At 31.1% G+C, this 16715-nt stretch overlaps 1 protein-coding gene across 2 annotated transcripts in view; it reads right to left on the bottom strand.

Moving 5' to 3' along the window:
- Positions 1 to 16715, bottom strand: part of LOC128547694 (uncharacterized) — a 68637-nt gene that overhangs the window by 35358 nt on the left and 16564 nt on the right. Inside the window, exon 2 of one of the 2 annotated variants that reach the window (XM_053520778.1) lies at positions 10262 to 10479. The exons of the other annotated variant lie outside the window; for it this stretch is intronic. Within the exon in view, the coding sequence (XP_053376753.1) occupies positions 10262 to 10348 (87 nt within the window). The 5' untranslated portion in view covers positions 10349 to 10479. The remainder of the gene's footprint in view (positions 1 to 10261; positions 10480 to 16715) is intronic. 2 annotated transcript variants of the gene reach the window in all.

Raw genomic sequence — 16715 nt, 5'->3', positions numbered from 1 at the left:
ATACGAGAGAAACTGTTGGTTATGCCTGAGGTTAATTTCAAAATACCAAAAGGTGGGGGGTGGAATTATCTGCTCAACTGACTACAAACGACAAAAGATACCTCATTGAAGTGGGTTCGAGCCTCACTCGAGGAGTTGAATTATTCATGTGAGGAGGCCATTCCGCTGGTTTACGTAAGGTCGGAGATTTTGTCCAGTTGTCAACCAGTAATGAAATAATGCACGGAGGTGCGTCTTGGTCTTCTTCCACAATGAGTCTCCAAATGACCTATTTTTATGTCAGTGCGACGTTCAACCCATCGAAAACAACGCAAACAAAAACATATAAATTGTCAAAATATATATGAGCTGAAATCTGGCAAATTACGCGAGAAATTCTTTAAGTACATTGAAAAATCTGCTACAACTACTCGATATTATACATATTATAGCTTGCGGCGATTTTAACTCAACTATTAACACAATAAAATACAGGAATATTTTTTTCTGATGAAAATAGGCAAAACGTAGGTTATTTTTATTTAATGAATATAGATCTTAAATTTGACCTTGAACCTTGACCTTCCTTTTAATTAAAGATATCTGAAAAAGACGCTTGAACTTTAAAAATCTAATTACTTTTATGCTTGCCGGTGCCAATTCATGTATAAACTACTAAATAATGACGAACACAATGATACAAATATCAGACATTTTCTATTCTGTCAGATCACTATCTTATTTGTTCAAAGTTGAATACTGAAAACGTCCAAAGACGCCATTGGCTCTGGAAATTCAACGCCAGCCTTGTACACGATATATGTTATATCATTGTTTATTATTTCTTCTTTAGAAATATTGGACAAATACTTTGAAGGAATGGCGAGATATGGCGAAGGAAAAATAAAAAAAAAATGTTAGTGTAATAAACAACGAATGAAGATAAACCACACTTCAGAATAAGTCAACTTGAAATAAACTTATTAAATTAAAAACATTCATATTAATACTGAAAATAAAGAAAAAGATAAAATGTATAGTTAATTGAAATATAATCATAAAAAATGAGAATCAGTAAAAGTAAGATCAAACGCTAGGGATATGTATTAAAATGAAAGGTCGCCAAACTATCTTTGGATCTTGAGAAAAGCGCCGAAGGCAAACACTATGAACTTAAAGACGCACTGAATTGGATAGAATTAAGCATGGTTCAATTTTAGTAGAGCAGTATATAATTCACAAGACACCCTTTAACTACAAAAGGTCCCGACACTGACGCTGCAAATTATTTATAATGAAAAGTATCAAGTAAAATAAATGAAGACAAAGCTGATAATTTAAGTAAAAGATATAACAGCAATACAATTTGATCAAATAGTTAAAAGTCTAACACATTCAAAATTTCCAGGCTATAGCGGATTAACAGCGGATTGGTATATGCCTATTTAGCATATCATGTAACCCGAATTTACGATCATCTCAGATCGTTCAGCACGACCTTTATGTTGTGTTATTGGTACTGTTTTGTTTCTCAGTTTGAACATTTTGGTTTGGGGTGTTCCAATATTCCCGCTTTCATAGCTTGAGGTGACAATTGGATAAATGATGATGATGACTTGTGGTTTTATTTGTATGCTTTTTAATGGCAAGAAAGTCAAATTTGGTTCCTACTCTTATAAAGATCTTGAAAATCCAAAATTTTTATTAAAAAAGAAGTAAAAAGAATAATAGGTGATTAACTATTGGTTTCCATGTATTGGACCAAAACTAAGACAGGTGAAAGAGTTCTCAAAAGTCCTTTATCTGCTATTTCCCATTTTTGTTTATGATTGCTATAAATTATGTGCTCTTCACCACTGTACCTATGAGTCGTGCAACATCAAGTTGTAAAAATGAAATGAATGAACTGGCACGCAGAAAAGTGCCATTCAAATATTCCACATGACATTGCAAACACAACCAGCCGTGTCCAACTGTATAAAAACAGTTTGGTTAATTCCGAAAGACACGCATCAACACATCCCGACATGCACCAACAGTAGCCCGATGAACTCCCCTGAAACAATACCAGATAAATTCCCTTGCGAAGAATTAATGGCAAGTTAAGGCCTTTACGCGCGCGCAACGCTCCTTGCCTATCCGGCCCGAATCCGAAGCAACCCCCAAGCAAAACTGTTCACATGTCTTCTTCAAAGTTAATATCTTCCATGAAAAAGTGATTATGGAGATTTTTGTAAACCATTTGTTTTAAATCATTATTCATTATTCAGTTTGTGTAAGGACCTGGCTGGATCCTTATTGAAGGTGGCCACCAGTTCAACCGTGTAATCACTATGAATATCGTAGATGATAAGACAAAAGTGTTATGTAGTAATTGTGATGACCATCTAATCTGCCTTCTGTTCCCAAAAATATTTTATATTATATGTGTCATTGGTTACTTGCATTTGATTCAGATCAAAACGGCTGCTGTTTGCCACCCAAAAAAACATCTACTGAGTCAACAAGCAATCTATCCATCCTAATATCCATGTGATCATAAAACAATTCAGGCGGCGAGACCACACCCGAAATCCGAAACCACACTAACCTATATCTCAACCCTAAGACAACAACAACAATCCTCTCCAAATTGTGACAATGCGAGATACTTACCTTAACACAATGAGTGAAACCATTAGGGCACCGCCATAGAACCATGTAAACTAAAATTCCGAATTCCGAGTATGTATCAAATTTTCGTCCGAATTTTGGACAGAATCTCTAATATTTAAACAATTTCAACGACCAAACGCTTCTAGATCACCCATTCGTCCAGACCCCCGGTCATACCGTACGAACCTCACCTGCCCGAACTAAAATGTACCAAGCAGAAATGCGCCGAACCGCCCCTCCAACATGTAGAGATACACCGCAACATAAAATCAAGCAGAACCAATTACCAAAGCATGTTCCGGATCTTGGAAAACTACCCCGGCAAAAATATCGTCCAACGGACGTAGCTGACCCCCAAAAAACTCAGACAAGCATCAAATGTCAGTATCTAATCAAAAATTTTAGTTAATATATTAAGAAATAAAGCATACAGTAAAATCTAATTTGAATCATAGAGTGAACAGGTGCTGGAAACAACCGTACGTTGCATCAAACTTCCATATACCTAAAAATGTAAAGATGCCCGCAAGATCTCATTCCCAGTTATACACAGTGTTCGTCATTACTAGATGTAAGCGCCCACGACCTTGCCTCCAAACGAACGAAACCAAGCAGAGATGCATCGAAACGCAATAAAATTATATACAGACACCTCTTGGAATACTGAAACAATTTATAAACACCTGATTAACTCCGGAACGTTAGATAAAAACCCGTCGATTACCAAGCCACTACAATCTGACATGCGTCCGAGGTTAGTATCTAATCAAATATTTTCAGTTAATGTATTTAGAGTGAAAATATATGGTATTATCAAATACGGGAGTGTAAACCAGCAGTCCATGAAGCCGAAATGCCAGTTAGAGACAACTGCATTGAAAAACAGCTGGGCACCGTCTTAGAATTATACGACCCCCAAACACATCCGTAATTCAGTGTGCTCGCAAGTCATGCAATCACCCGCCATAACTACACACAACGTAGTAGGCTCCCAGAAAAACTCGGGCAAGCGTCAAATGTTAGTATCTAATCAAAATTTTTAGTTGATATATTAAGAATTAAAGCATACAGTACTATCTAATTAGAATCAAACAGTGAACAGCTGCCGGAAACAACCGCACGTTGTATTAAATTACCATACACCCTGAAGATGTCAACATGTTCGCAAGGTCCCATTCTCAGTTATACACAGTGTGCGTCACCACTGGATGTAAGTGCCCATGATTTTGCCTTTAAACGAATGAAACCAAGCAGAGATGCATCGAAATGCACTAAAAACACACAAAGACATCTCGTGGAAATACTGAAGCAATTTACAAACACCTGAGTAACTCCTGAACGCCAGAAAAAGAAAGAAAAAACTCCGTCGATAATCAAGTTACTGTTAACAGACAGGCGTCCGAAGTTAGCACCTAATCAATTATTTTCAGTTAATGTATTTAGAGTGAAAATACATGGTATTATCAAATACGGGAGTGCAAACCTGCGGTCCATGATGCCGAAATGTCAGCCGAAAGACAACTACATTTAAACACAGCTGGGCACCGTCCTAATCCGTTTAACTTTTCCACCCATTGCTTCAGATGAAGCTTTGCTACTTTAGCCTTTCAGATTCCACCCGATCTCATTCAACTTATTGGTGACTGGAGCTCTAATGCATACAAACGATACATACAGTATTAGTAGTATAGAAACTACCGCTTTTGGCGTTGTTTGACCTCACTTGACCCCTTGACCTCTTCTAAAAAATCTAAAGCCGGCCAATTCAAATTTAAAAAACCCAAAGCCAGCCAGTCTTAAAATACTAACTCAGTGCATTTATACCCTGAAAATTTTTGATGAACGTAAGGCTGAAGGGTCAATCTGACCTCCCCCGACCCCTCACCCTCTTCTAAAAACCCAATTACAGAAAATTAAAAAAACATCGGGTTTTATAAACGTAAGGGGGTTAAAAAAGTCGTCTACCCCACAATTAAAAACCCCTAAAAGTTTAAATCCTTTGAAAAAACATTTTTTTATAAAAAAAATATATTTCTTTAAAACCAAAAAAACATTTTCAATAGTATGCCCTTATTGATAAAAACAAACGCTTAGATTTTACTACGTTTTTTCTTTCCTAAAGCTAGAAAATTTGTCGGGTTGCCATGGCGCGCAAAAATTTTATCCAATCGGAGAGTTTCCCGCACGGATTGACAATCGAATTGTTAGATTATTTTTTAATATAGTATTGTATTTCTCGGACTTTATCAATTTAGATAAAGAATGGAATGTTATTTGAACTTAGACAAAGGATAGTCTTAAAAAGTTAAAAAATTAAAGAAAGGACTTATAAGAAACTACAAATAGTTATTTGAGATTTCTACAAGACGTCATTTTAACTGCTTTTTTGGAGAGGGGGGGAGTACTTACTTTTAAAACATATTTCGTTATAGTGAAAAAATTTTATGAACTTACTAAACAACATGCTGGAATTCAGATAAATTACAACAAAAACTTTCACCCAACGACTGCTAACTGTTTTCAAATATATCAAAATTGAAAAACAGCGTCAATTAAAAAAATCGAACAAAAAAGGGTATGATTTTGACTTTTAAAAACAAAAGGGTATGTGGAAATATTTGGAAAAAAAAAAGAAAGGATTTAGTACCCTAAAACCCCCCAAACATTCTACACAGAAACTTTCCAGAGGCTCCCGGTGTGCAATATTATCAACGAAACTAGATTTCTTTCTAGAACATTCTTTGTTGTATAAAAAACTGCGGGAAAACTTTTTTATATACCACAACCAAAAAACGAAAATAGAAGGAAAGGGGAAATAAAAAGACTAAAATGTAGCATAAAACCCGGAACTTTAATAAAAAAAGGGAAACTGTTAGGAAATATGTAAAGAAATAAACTGGTAAATTTTTAAAGCGGTCTATGTTCACGGTCTTTTAGTTACTACGTCACTTCCTGACTGTTCACGCTTAGTTTAACATTAAGGGAATTTCTAGTATTTTCTCCTTTCCGTGTACAATTTTTTAGTTTATTTTTTGATTTTTTTTTTACTTTTACTTCCCTGTACAATTTTCACGTTTTTTTTTTAGATTAGTTCTACGTCACTTCCGTGACAAAGTTCCGTTTTATTTTTAGATTAGTTATCATTGTACTGAATTGTGAAAATTTAAATATTTTTTGTTTTTTTCAAGTATATAGAATTAACATTTTTATTAAAATAATTTATATTTGTTTGTTCATTTGTTTTACATGTTTTTCTCCATGTTTTATACAATAAATAAAATTTTAACCATTGTACTTTTTTGAAAAATAAACAATTATCCACAGACGTACTTGTTTGTCTTTATATTGTTTTGTTATACTTGACCCAGGGAATTTTTAATTACTTTTTTGGTGGAGGAAATCCAAAAAGGTCAAAATCAAAGTACTTTTTCCGAAAACCTCTAGTTTTGATCAGAGTACATGTTATTTATATAACAAACCCAATGTGTTCCAGGTCCAACAGAGTCATCTAAATTTATAATTCCACACTCATTTTTTAATTTTGTTTTTGGTAAATTATTTCTACTAAATACACCCCTAAAGTTTTTAATTTTCAATTGTTTTACCCATTGTTCAATTTCAAAGTTAGAAATATGTTTGTTTATAAATTTTCTTTTTTTTTTTACTATAGGAATTCGTCTGTAAGGTCTCCTCTGAGAATCAATGTGTATACCCCGACCATGTCCCTTACCACTTTACAGTGATGTAATCAAAGGTATTCCTAGACTAGCGAAAAGTGCATCCAGAAAGCCACCATTTTGTTTTTGTTTTTGTGTTAATTTAATCACTCCAGACCCTACTAGTTGTTTTCTTTGATTAGGTATAAGATATGGTGATATTATATTTCTCTTATCATTAGCTACCGAAATCATACCATTCCCAAGTAACTTACTGACACCGGTACTGGCAAGCCCAGAAAGGGCTCCAATGCCTAGAGCAGCTAATATCTTTGGAGCTATTTTTGCTGCCATTGGAAGAATTGTTTTTCCTATTAAACCAGCCAAAGCTCCTAAAAATCCTCCATTTTGACCTTGACAGGACATTTGTTATTTTGAAATTGTAATTTCTAATCCCTTATTATTTCTAATAGACTTTTCAATTTAATTAATTTGTGTTTTTGTTAAAAGTAAAGGGAAGTTTCCACGTAATTGTTCATGTTTTAATCTAAACGTATGTGGAATTTTATTATTATAAGCCCGTGCTAAATGTTTCTTTTGCCCATCTGTTAGGTTAACTTTATATTCAATATAATTTGATGTCATTATATATTTAAAATTTATTTTAGTTTTACTTTATTTCAATTTTATTTTATTTAAACAATAACAATTTCATTTCCAATAGTATTTATTTCAACTGTTTCTTCATACAATACAATTGCGTAAACACGAATATTAGCTGCTGGTGCAACATTTAACTTAGCTGTTAATGTAATATGCTTAGGATCTTCTGTTATTACTTCCTTTTTATATTCCAAGTTAAAATGAACAAATCCAAATAAACTATAAAAGTTTGATCTATTTAGCAAACTTCCAGTAGTCTTATTGTTTTGATTATAATAATAATTAATTACATCGTCATATATTCTTGATATACTTGTGTATTCTGTTTCTGGATAAAAAACACCATTACCAACTTCAAGACGACAGGAGCTCAAAGTGCAATTTTTATCTGCATCATTAAGTTTAAATGTATCTAATAAATGTGGATTATGTTCTTGTGAATTACTTTTATCAGGTCGTTGTAAATAAAAAAACACATGTTGTGGTTTTGTTATACCAGCTGTTATTCTAAAGGTTATATTATTTTGTTGTGTATCAGTTGATTGTGTCACCATTTCCCGAAGGTATGACCATCTTGCTTTTGTAAATCTTTCCGCAATTAGATTAAGTCCAAATTCATTGAAAATTAAACGCGGAACCCACAAAATTAATTTAGTTACAATTACCCTACCTGGATCTCCGCCAGCTCTAAAAATTAATTCATCATCATCCGTCAGCTGCAGTGTTATTTGAATTTGGCTTGGAGGTAAAATATTAGTTTCTAAACCTTGAAAAAATGAATAATTATTTAACGGAATCTTAGAATTTATCTCATTACCACCTTGGATTAATCCCTTTCTAATAGCAAACCCCGGATTATAATCGGCATTATCTTTTCTACTTTCGGCATTTTTATTAACGTCTAAAAAAAAATAAATTCATTTGTTCCAGTTGTTTCTGCATAATCCTTAGATAGTTCAACTAAATTTGTTACATTTATTACTTTGTATAATTTAATACAATCATATACAATTTTTCCATTTTGTTTAACCACTAACTGATCAATTATTGAAGCTGCATTGTTAATTAAAGCAACCTGATCTCCACCAGCATAATTAGCACCATCAGCAAGTTTATTATCTATAAAACTTACTTCATAATAACCATTAAACCAATCAAAATATGAGCTTCTATCATTAATTGTAAAGTGATATCCGTTTTTTTTGTTGCTTAACCCAAGACAGATATTAAAGCTGTATCTAATTGAATAGGAGTTAGTTCGTATCTTTCACAATATTGTTTTGTTCTAACATGTATATATTATATATTATTTTATTTTTTATAAATTAATCTGTTAATACGTTTACGCGTCCCCGATCCTGACAATATTCTATTTATTCTCATATTAATATCCTCCTCCTCATTATTTTTACTGTTATTCTTTTCTTGTAATTTCCTTAGCAATTAAATTACCAACTGCCGGAGCAGGTTTCTTTTTAAATTTTTCAACAATTTTATTAGCAGCTAAATTTCCAACTTCCATTCCAACCTTTTTTGTTCCACTTTCTAGCGCGGCTTTTCCTGCCGTTTCCAGAGCTTTTTTACCAGCTGTGCTAATTGAAGATGCAACTCCACTTGAAAACAATTTCATTAAAGTGTCAAAGATACCTGTGCCATGTATAATTTCTTCCCCCGTGTGAGCATCAACATAAATAAATATCCCCTTTTTTTGTCATAAACTTTCTTGTACATTATATAAAACTAAATCTTAATTAATTTCTTTCAATATTAATGTAAAACTTGTTCAACCTCATTAAAATTAATTATTCTACCAAATACATCTGTAATATATATTCTTATTGAATTTATAATATATTTATTAATTTCAAAATATCCAACTCTGTTTGGTTCTTTTGTAAATGGATAAGCTCTTGTTAAATCTGCAGTACTTAAAGCATAGATAATATCACTAAAATTACCATCAACAAGTGAATTATTAATAAAATCACAATGAATGTAAATTGTATCCACAGAGTTGTTATATTTGGTGTTGTAGTTCCCCATTCAGTATTTCTCAAAACTTTTTTTTTCAATCCAAGCAATGTATGAAATTTGACATTCTTAAATCCAACATAAAATTATCATGAATTGAAATCAAAATCTTAAAACTACTAAATCAAATTCCAAACTTATTGGAGCAATGTCCTATTTATCAAATTCAAAATCATCATTGGTTATTAATGTTTCTCTGATATAATTATTAATGTCTGTATAACTGTAAGAACCATTTGTAAATATAATATCTTTCCATTCTTTACCATTATTATAACGAATTCTTTTATTATCGTATTCGTCACTAACATTATGCCAAGAGTAAGTCATAGTGTTAATACTATCCAAACCAACAGCATAAGTTTTATTTTTATCTAAAATTAAAGGGCGACTAAATCTAATTGTAAATTCACTCGGAGTATTTTTATCATCATCTTTAACTGTTTCAGAACTTAATACTATTTTTTGTTCCATTTATATATTCAAGAAAAATAATTTTTATATAACATTTCATGTTGTTCTGGTCACAATTTATTCATTTTCAATAATTGGTCTACTACCCTAATACCCTCATTTTTTAGTTCTTCATTATTATTTCCAGCATCAATTGAACCACAAATTAACTCCAAGTCATTAACCAATTCTTCTGGATTACATGAACAAACGTCATAACCTTGTCCACTAATTACTTTTTTAAATTTCATGGATCTTTTATTGATAGGCAATCCTGCCTTTTCTGTTAATTCTTTAAATATTTTTCTAGAATGGATTGAATGATTTTTTATTGTTGTTATATCTTTTATTAATCAAATCAATCAAATCATTATCTACTTTAGTGTTAATTACTTCTTTTCCAGTTCTTTGATCCTTAGCAATCAATTTGTTTATTAAGATCAATAATTAAATTTCCATATTGACCATTTTGTGAAACTTTATATGGGTTATGATATCTTATTCCTTTTCCCGTATATTTTCCTTGTGTTAGAATATCACCGAATACTTTTCTATATTTTTTATAATTATCTGACTTAGCTATAATTGCTTCCCTTTGCTTCAGCTCGAGATTTGTGGGGTTTTTCATTCTGCTTATTGCACCAGATTCATTACCTAACTTTTTTTATTTTCTTTGATACCTTTTCTATGATATTTTCTACTTCTTCCCTAGTCATTATTTCATCAGGATTTTCAGATTCGGTGTGAACAAATTCAAACACTTGTTGTGGCGTCCAATATTGTTTTACATCTAAAAGATCTAAATCAATTTCTTTATTTAATACCTCCGGATCAAATTCTTTTAGTCTTGCTCCCAATTCTTCTTCTTCTGATTCTTCAGTTGTATCATCAGTTGTTTCAGTTATTCCCATCTTTTCTCTTCCATAATCTTCTAATTTCTCAAATATTTTTCCCGGTATCGGTTTAACAGGTTTATTTCCCCAATCTATTGGCACATAGTCTTTTTCCTAATCTATCGATGTATAGTCTGGTTCTTTCCGATCTATCGAATGAAAATAAGGAGTCGATTTTAAAGCTTGTTGTTTTCTAGATTCTTCTTGCATTCCTCAGTTAATTCAGTAATACTTTGTGTTAGATCTTCTGATATACTTTTCTGGAAGTAACGCTAATTGTTCCTTAATTCCAGGTAATGCTTTTAACTGACTTAATAATTTTTCTTTTTGACTTTCTATTCCTCCAAAGGTCGACACATGGCCCAATTGGCTTATAAATTTCAGTGTAGATATCCCGATTTGTAGCTTTTTTAATTTTTTCTCTCATTATTTCTTCTCTAAGAGCCCTCATTTTTTGCCCGACTAAGTTTTTTCTTATTCTCATTTCATTAAGTTTTTGATTGCATTTATAAAATAAGTAAGATAATGTAAGATATTGTAAGATAATGTAATATTATTTTAATGGAAATTTAAAATTATGATACAAAAAGTAAGCCAAGCACAATAATTTTTAAACACATTATCCTTTTTTTCCAGATTCATTTTTTTAGAATTTAATATGCGGATCTTCTGGATCTGGAAAAACAAATACATTAATGCACTTGCTACGCAAACCTCTTATATATTATGATAAATTATACCTATATGCTAAAAACCTAGAACAATCTAAATATCAGGATTTAAAAATACTTAAGTAAAATTGCAAAAAAAAAAATAAAAGTAGTCCAAATGAAATCTTAAAATATTCAGCTGATCCCAGCCAAATTGAACCTTGTGAGAATCTTGAATCAGAAAAAAAAAAAGTAAGTATTATTTGATGATTTTGTATGTGAAGACAAAAAGATTAAAAAATGAAATAACAAAATACTTTATTCAAGGACGTCACAAAAACTGTGGTGTTATTTATTAAGTCAGTCTTACTATAAAGCACCAAAGATATTCGGATTAACTGTTCACATTGTATTTTATTTGAAAGTCCAAGTAAACGAAAAAATGAAAATGATTTGTAATGAACAAAATATTAACCCTAACTCTTTGCTAATGCAACAAAACAAAAATATGAATTCTTATATATGACAAACCAAGGAAGTTTTAAAAAAAAAACTTTACTGGTAATATATAGATGGGAGTTTTTAATGATGTAAAACAAATTAATCAACCTGACAGTATAAGTAAAGTTAAATTTGATATTGATTAAAGTGATTATGCTACTAAAAAACAATTCAAAAAACTTAAAAAGGAAACGGAATCATATCTTCACAGAAATAAGGAACTTTATAAAAACAATGAACAGAGCATTAGATATGGAGGTAATAAACCTTATAAACCTAGGAAATCCAGATAAACCCAACGATGCAGTTTTAAGACGGTTTATGTATAAAAAAGTTCAAGATGTAATAGATGACTATAATCTTGAAGATATCAAAAGTATAAAACAGACAATAGAAGAAGAAGTAAAGAATATTGAAGAAATAACAAAAATTTTTAAAAAGAGTGAATTATTAATAATTCAATTACAAGATAAAATTAAAAAAGAAATGAAAGCTATGGTTGATTCTATTAAAGAACTTGAAGAGAAATCTGATTTGACAGATGAAAACATAAAAGAAGTATTTCGAGTCAATTTAAACATTTTATACAATCAAGTTCAAGAATTAAAAGATAGTATGATTAAACATGAAGAACTAAAAGACAAGATTATTGAAGCTGAGAAAAAGTTACAAAATATGTATCAGTTAGAAATCAGAACATAAGTAAATAAACTTAACACTGACTTACAAAAAAGCATCAAGATTTACTCGATACATTTTCAAATAAATTTGCAGAATATAAATCTGAATTGGAAAAGGCAGCTTCACAACGAGGTGATGATCATGACACAGCATTAGATAACCTTAAAAAAAGAGCTTAATTCTAAAATAGAAAATTTTAAGAAAAAACTTCGAATCTTGATTAGTAATGTCGACACACGTCACAATTTAAAGTACGCAGACTTAAGTAATCTTACAGGTTTATTACAAAAAGATATGGCGCAGCTTAATGCTAAAGTTGAAAAAAATAAATATGAACTGAACTTTGTAGTTGAAAAATCAGTTAAACAAGGAGAGTTAATTACTGCTAATACCCAAGCAATTTCTACTGATACAGAAAAAAGTACAGAAGTAAAAAATGTTTTCTTAAAACAAGAAACACAATTAGCTAGAACAAAAAATACTGTTGACAATTTGTCTGCTTATGAAGTTGCTACAACAAAACGACTTGATGATTTAGCTGAAGTAATTCTTGAACGAAATGAAAATTATAAAGCAATAGAAGATTTATTTTTTTTTATTTTTATTTTGTTGGGTTTAACGTCGCACCGACACAATTTTAGGTCATATGGCGACTTTCCAGCTTTAATGGTGGAGGAAGACCCCAGGTGCCCCTCCGTGCACAATTTCATCACGAGCGGGCACCTGGGTAGAACCACCGACCTTCCGTAAGCCAGCTGGATGGCTTCCTCACGTGAAAGCAATAGAAGAAGAACTAGAAACGGTAAGACGTGAAGTGTTTCTTTTTGAATATTTCAATAGCAGACAACAACATGTAAATCATTATTATAATCCTAGTTATATTCTGGTATATGAACTTGAAGATAAACAATTACAACAAAAAGTTAAAACCACATATTTTTTTTACTATGCTTGGGCTTAAAATTAATAAGATTACAGATTATAAAAGTTTTATTAAAACAAATTATAAATATGCAGAAAATAATCGTAAAAATTAGGAAAAAGATGTTTTTCAAATCCAACAAAATGGATATTACATAATCGAAATGAATATTATCGTTAGCAACTCTGATAAAACATTTGTTTCGTTTATTTTTGATTGGTGGGGCGATCACACAAACGGAAGTGACTATATAAAACCTGAGGTTAAAAATACAACATTGGTTTTCAAGAAAAAAATTAAAATTGAACTAAACGAAGGAATGATGTTTACAATTCATCCACATGTTGCTATACTAATGCCACCATTTAAAGATTCGGGTAAATTTATATAAAACCGGGAAAAGTTATTCAGATTTTTAGTAAATTTTAATTACTATTTTTTTAAAATTTAAGGTAAATTAATTAATAAAAAAAAAAGAAAATTTAAAAAGAAAAACAAATAATAAGAAAACCCCATTGTTTTAACTTATACCGAAGATCCGATAGTGGATTATTTAAATGGAAAATTTAAAATCTAGCCTGGTTTATTTTCAAAATGGTATAATGTAACTATTTTTTTAATTTTTTAAATTTTGTTGTGCAAAAATTTTTAATTAAAAATTTAAAGGAAATTTTAAAAAACAAAAAAAATTTTAAATTTTTAAAAATTTACATGCCAAACAAACAGAAAAAATGAATCTTTTTCTTTTAATTATGTAAAAAATTTTAAAATGAATGAGTTTTTATTTTTTTCTTTAAATTTTAAAAAATTTCAGTTAACAATTTTGGTTCTATATTTAAGAATGTTAATGTTCAATCCTTTATCAAGAATATATCTTTTTTCGTAAAATGATAAAGATGTTTTATTTATACTAAAATAGCCCCCGGGTTTTTTTTTGCCACGTGGTATTTGGGGCAAATTCACCCCAATTTATAAGCGCTTTAAAAAAATGAAAATTGCCTTAAATTGTTTTTAAACCCCCCTATTTTAAAGTTAGTATGTTTTGTATAATTCTTACTGTTTTTTGTAATCAGTACGAAAAAATTACATTTGCCATGGCAAAAGCGTTTTTGCCAGGGAAAATCGGCTTTTCCCAGGAAAAAGTGTTGCCTGGCAAATAATTTTTGCCATGGCAAGAAAAATTCGTGTTTTGCCTGGCAAATTGCCATGGCTTTTTTTTTTTATTTTTTTTTTAAAAAGTTTTTTTAACTATTTAAAACGAATGTATTGGTAGAATATTTTTTTTTTATTGATAACCAGTTTTTTTTTTTTTGCCATGGCAAAAATGGCCATGGCAATTTTGCCAGGGCAGATTCTGCCTGGCAATTTTGCCTGGAGGTTTTCTGCCATGGCAATTTTGCCAGGGCAATTTCTGCCAGGCAAGATTCTACCATGGCAACTTTGCCATGGCAAATTTTCTATGGGGTTTGCCATGGCAAGATTTTCCCAGGGAAATTTAAATTTTATTTTTCAAATATTTTAAAGGGTTTAAAAATTTTGTGATTATGAAATAAAATAGGGGCGGAAAAGAGAAGATTTTAGATTTCTTGGCACATTAAATAAGCACCCCCTTTTTGTACATTTTGGTTTCACCATTACGGGGATAAATCGATTGTTTTTCACGGAAAGAGGGATTTTTTTTACACCTTTGTTTAATGAATGAAAATGTATGAAAAATTTTTCTAATTAATAACAGTCTCGGGGCCCATATTTTTTTTCTATTTAAAAAAATACAAATATTCTTAAATTACAGAACATATCTATTCATCAAAAAAGAAAGATTCTTTGTTTTTGAAAACAAATTAGTTTTCTCTTTTTCTTCTCTTTGATTTTTATATGACTCAGAATTTTAGGTTTGGGATAATTTTAGCCTCGCAAAAAAAAAAAAAAAAAATACCGAAAAAACTGTTTAGCGCTTTAAAGGTTTTTTTTTTTTTTATCTGCATTGGGGTATTTAAGATTCAAGACATCTCAGCTTTTAATGACGATAACAAAATGTGTATAAATTTTTCCCCTTGCCATAGGTTTGTGCAATATGCTATGTTCAAAAATAAGCATTTTTGAAAAACCCGAAAAAATTAAACCACCAGCGGAACCCGGGTTTTGGGGTTCGATCCCGGGTTTGCGTATAAAAAAGACAAAAAAATGGTTTAAGCTTCCCACTTGGCGCTCAAGAGGTAGTTTTGGATTTTTCGCCCGGGTCAGTTAATGTTACGGGTGAGTTAATATCACGTTTTTAGGGAGTGTTTTCTATGAGGCCACTATAAAGTTGGGCTTGTGCCCCTGCTAATTTTTTTTAATTTTCATAAAAAGGTGTTTTAAACTATGCCAAACGAATGCATTGGTAAAATATATTGTTTCATAGGTAACTCAGTTGTTTTTAATTTGCCTTTGGGCTTTAAATTTTTTCAAAGGAATTCGAAAATTTAGTGTTATGAAAAAATAAAGGGGAAAACGGGAGAAATTTTATTTTCCTATTTTCACATTTAAATAAAAGACAGAAATTTTGCTCCAAAGTTATTCCCCTTTGTTGGGTTAAAATGCTAAGTTAATTTTCAGGGGGCAGGGTATTTTTTTCTTCCTTGTTTTTAATGAAAAAAAAATTGAAGAAATGAATTTAAAATTTTTATATAACGGTGATATATGCATTATTTTTTGTTTAGAAAATAAATATTTTCAAATTTACACATATAAAATATAATTTTCTTTCGTTTAATATAAAAATACGAATTAGTTTTTATCACAGTTTTTTAATTTTGATTTATATTGCCGAGAATTTTGCAGGTTGGAAAATCTTAGCGCCAAAAAAAAAAAAAAATACCCCGAACAAAATGTTTACGCTTTAAAGTTTTTTTTTATAATTTTTGATCTGCTTTAGGTACTTACGCTTTGCTAAGGGGGGGGGTGAATACAGCGATTTTTAATGACGAATAAAAGAAGGGTTATCAATTTTCCCTTGACATAGGTTTATGCAAAAAATGCAGTTAAAAAAATGAGCATTTTGCAAAACCCGTAAAAAAAGTCACCACCAGCGAAACCCGGTTTTAAAATTTTTGGGATGCCCGGCGCGCATACCAAAGACCCCAAAAATGGACAGAAGCTTCCTCTTTTGGGGCCTAAAGACGGTATTTCCGGGGACTTGTCAGCCGGTTCAGTAATTTTTCGGGGTGGGGTTTTATACACATTTTAAGGCGTAAATAGTTAGCGCACTAAGTTGGGCATTGTGTCCTGCTCAAGTAGAACCGTGTTTATATAACTGTAAATCTTTTTGAAAAAAAATTAAACCTGAAAACCCCTTAATTCAGGTCGCACCGGTGTCAGATAGCTGCATTTATTGGGAATCAAAACTGTCAGGCAGGCAAATTTTTTTAAGCCATGAAATGAAATATTTAAAAAGAAACTATTTTGCGGAAAAGAAATTTGTTTTTTTTGGGTTTTTTAACGGGGTTTTACGTATTTAAATCGTAAGGGCGGGCTTTAACTAGCCAGTGTTGGGTACAAACTTTCCCGAAAGTCCCTCCCAAATTTCCCCCACATGAAAAGAGGTGGAGGACTAATGATTTCGATACAAATTTTCTTTTATCTTTTCGTC

Source organism: Mercenaria mercenaria, chromosome 13, assembly GCF_021730395.1.
Source record: "Mercenaria mercenaria strain notata chromosome 13, MADL_Memer_1, whole genome shotgun sequence".
Taxonomy (NCBI): domain Eukaryota; kingdom Metazoa; phylum Mollusca; class Bivalvia; order Venerida; family Veneridae; genus Mercenaria; species Mercenaria mercenaria.
This window is presented reverse-complemented; position numbering and strand designations above follow the sequence as displayed.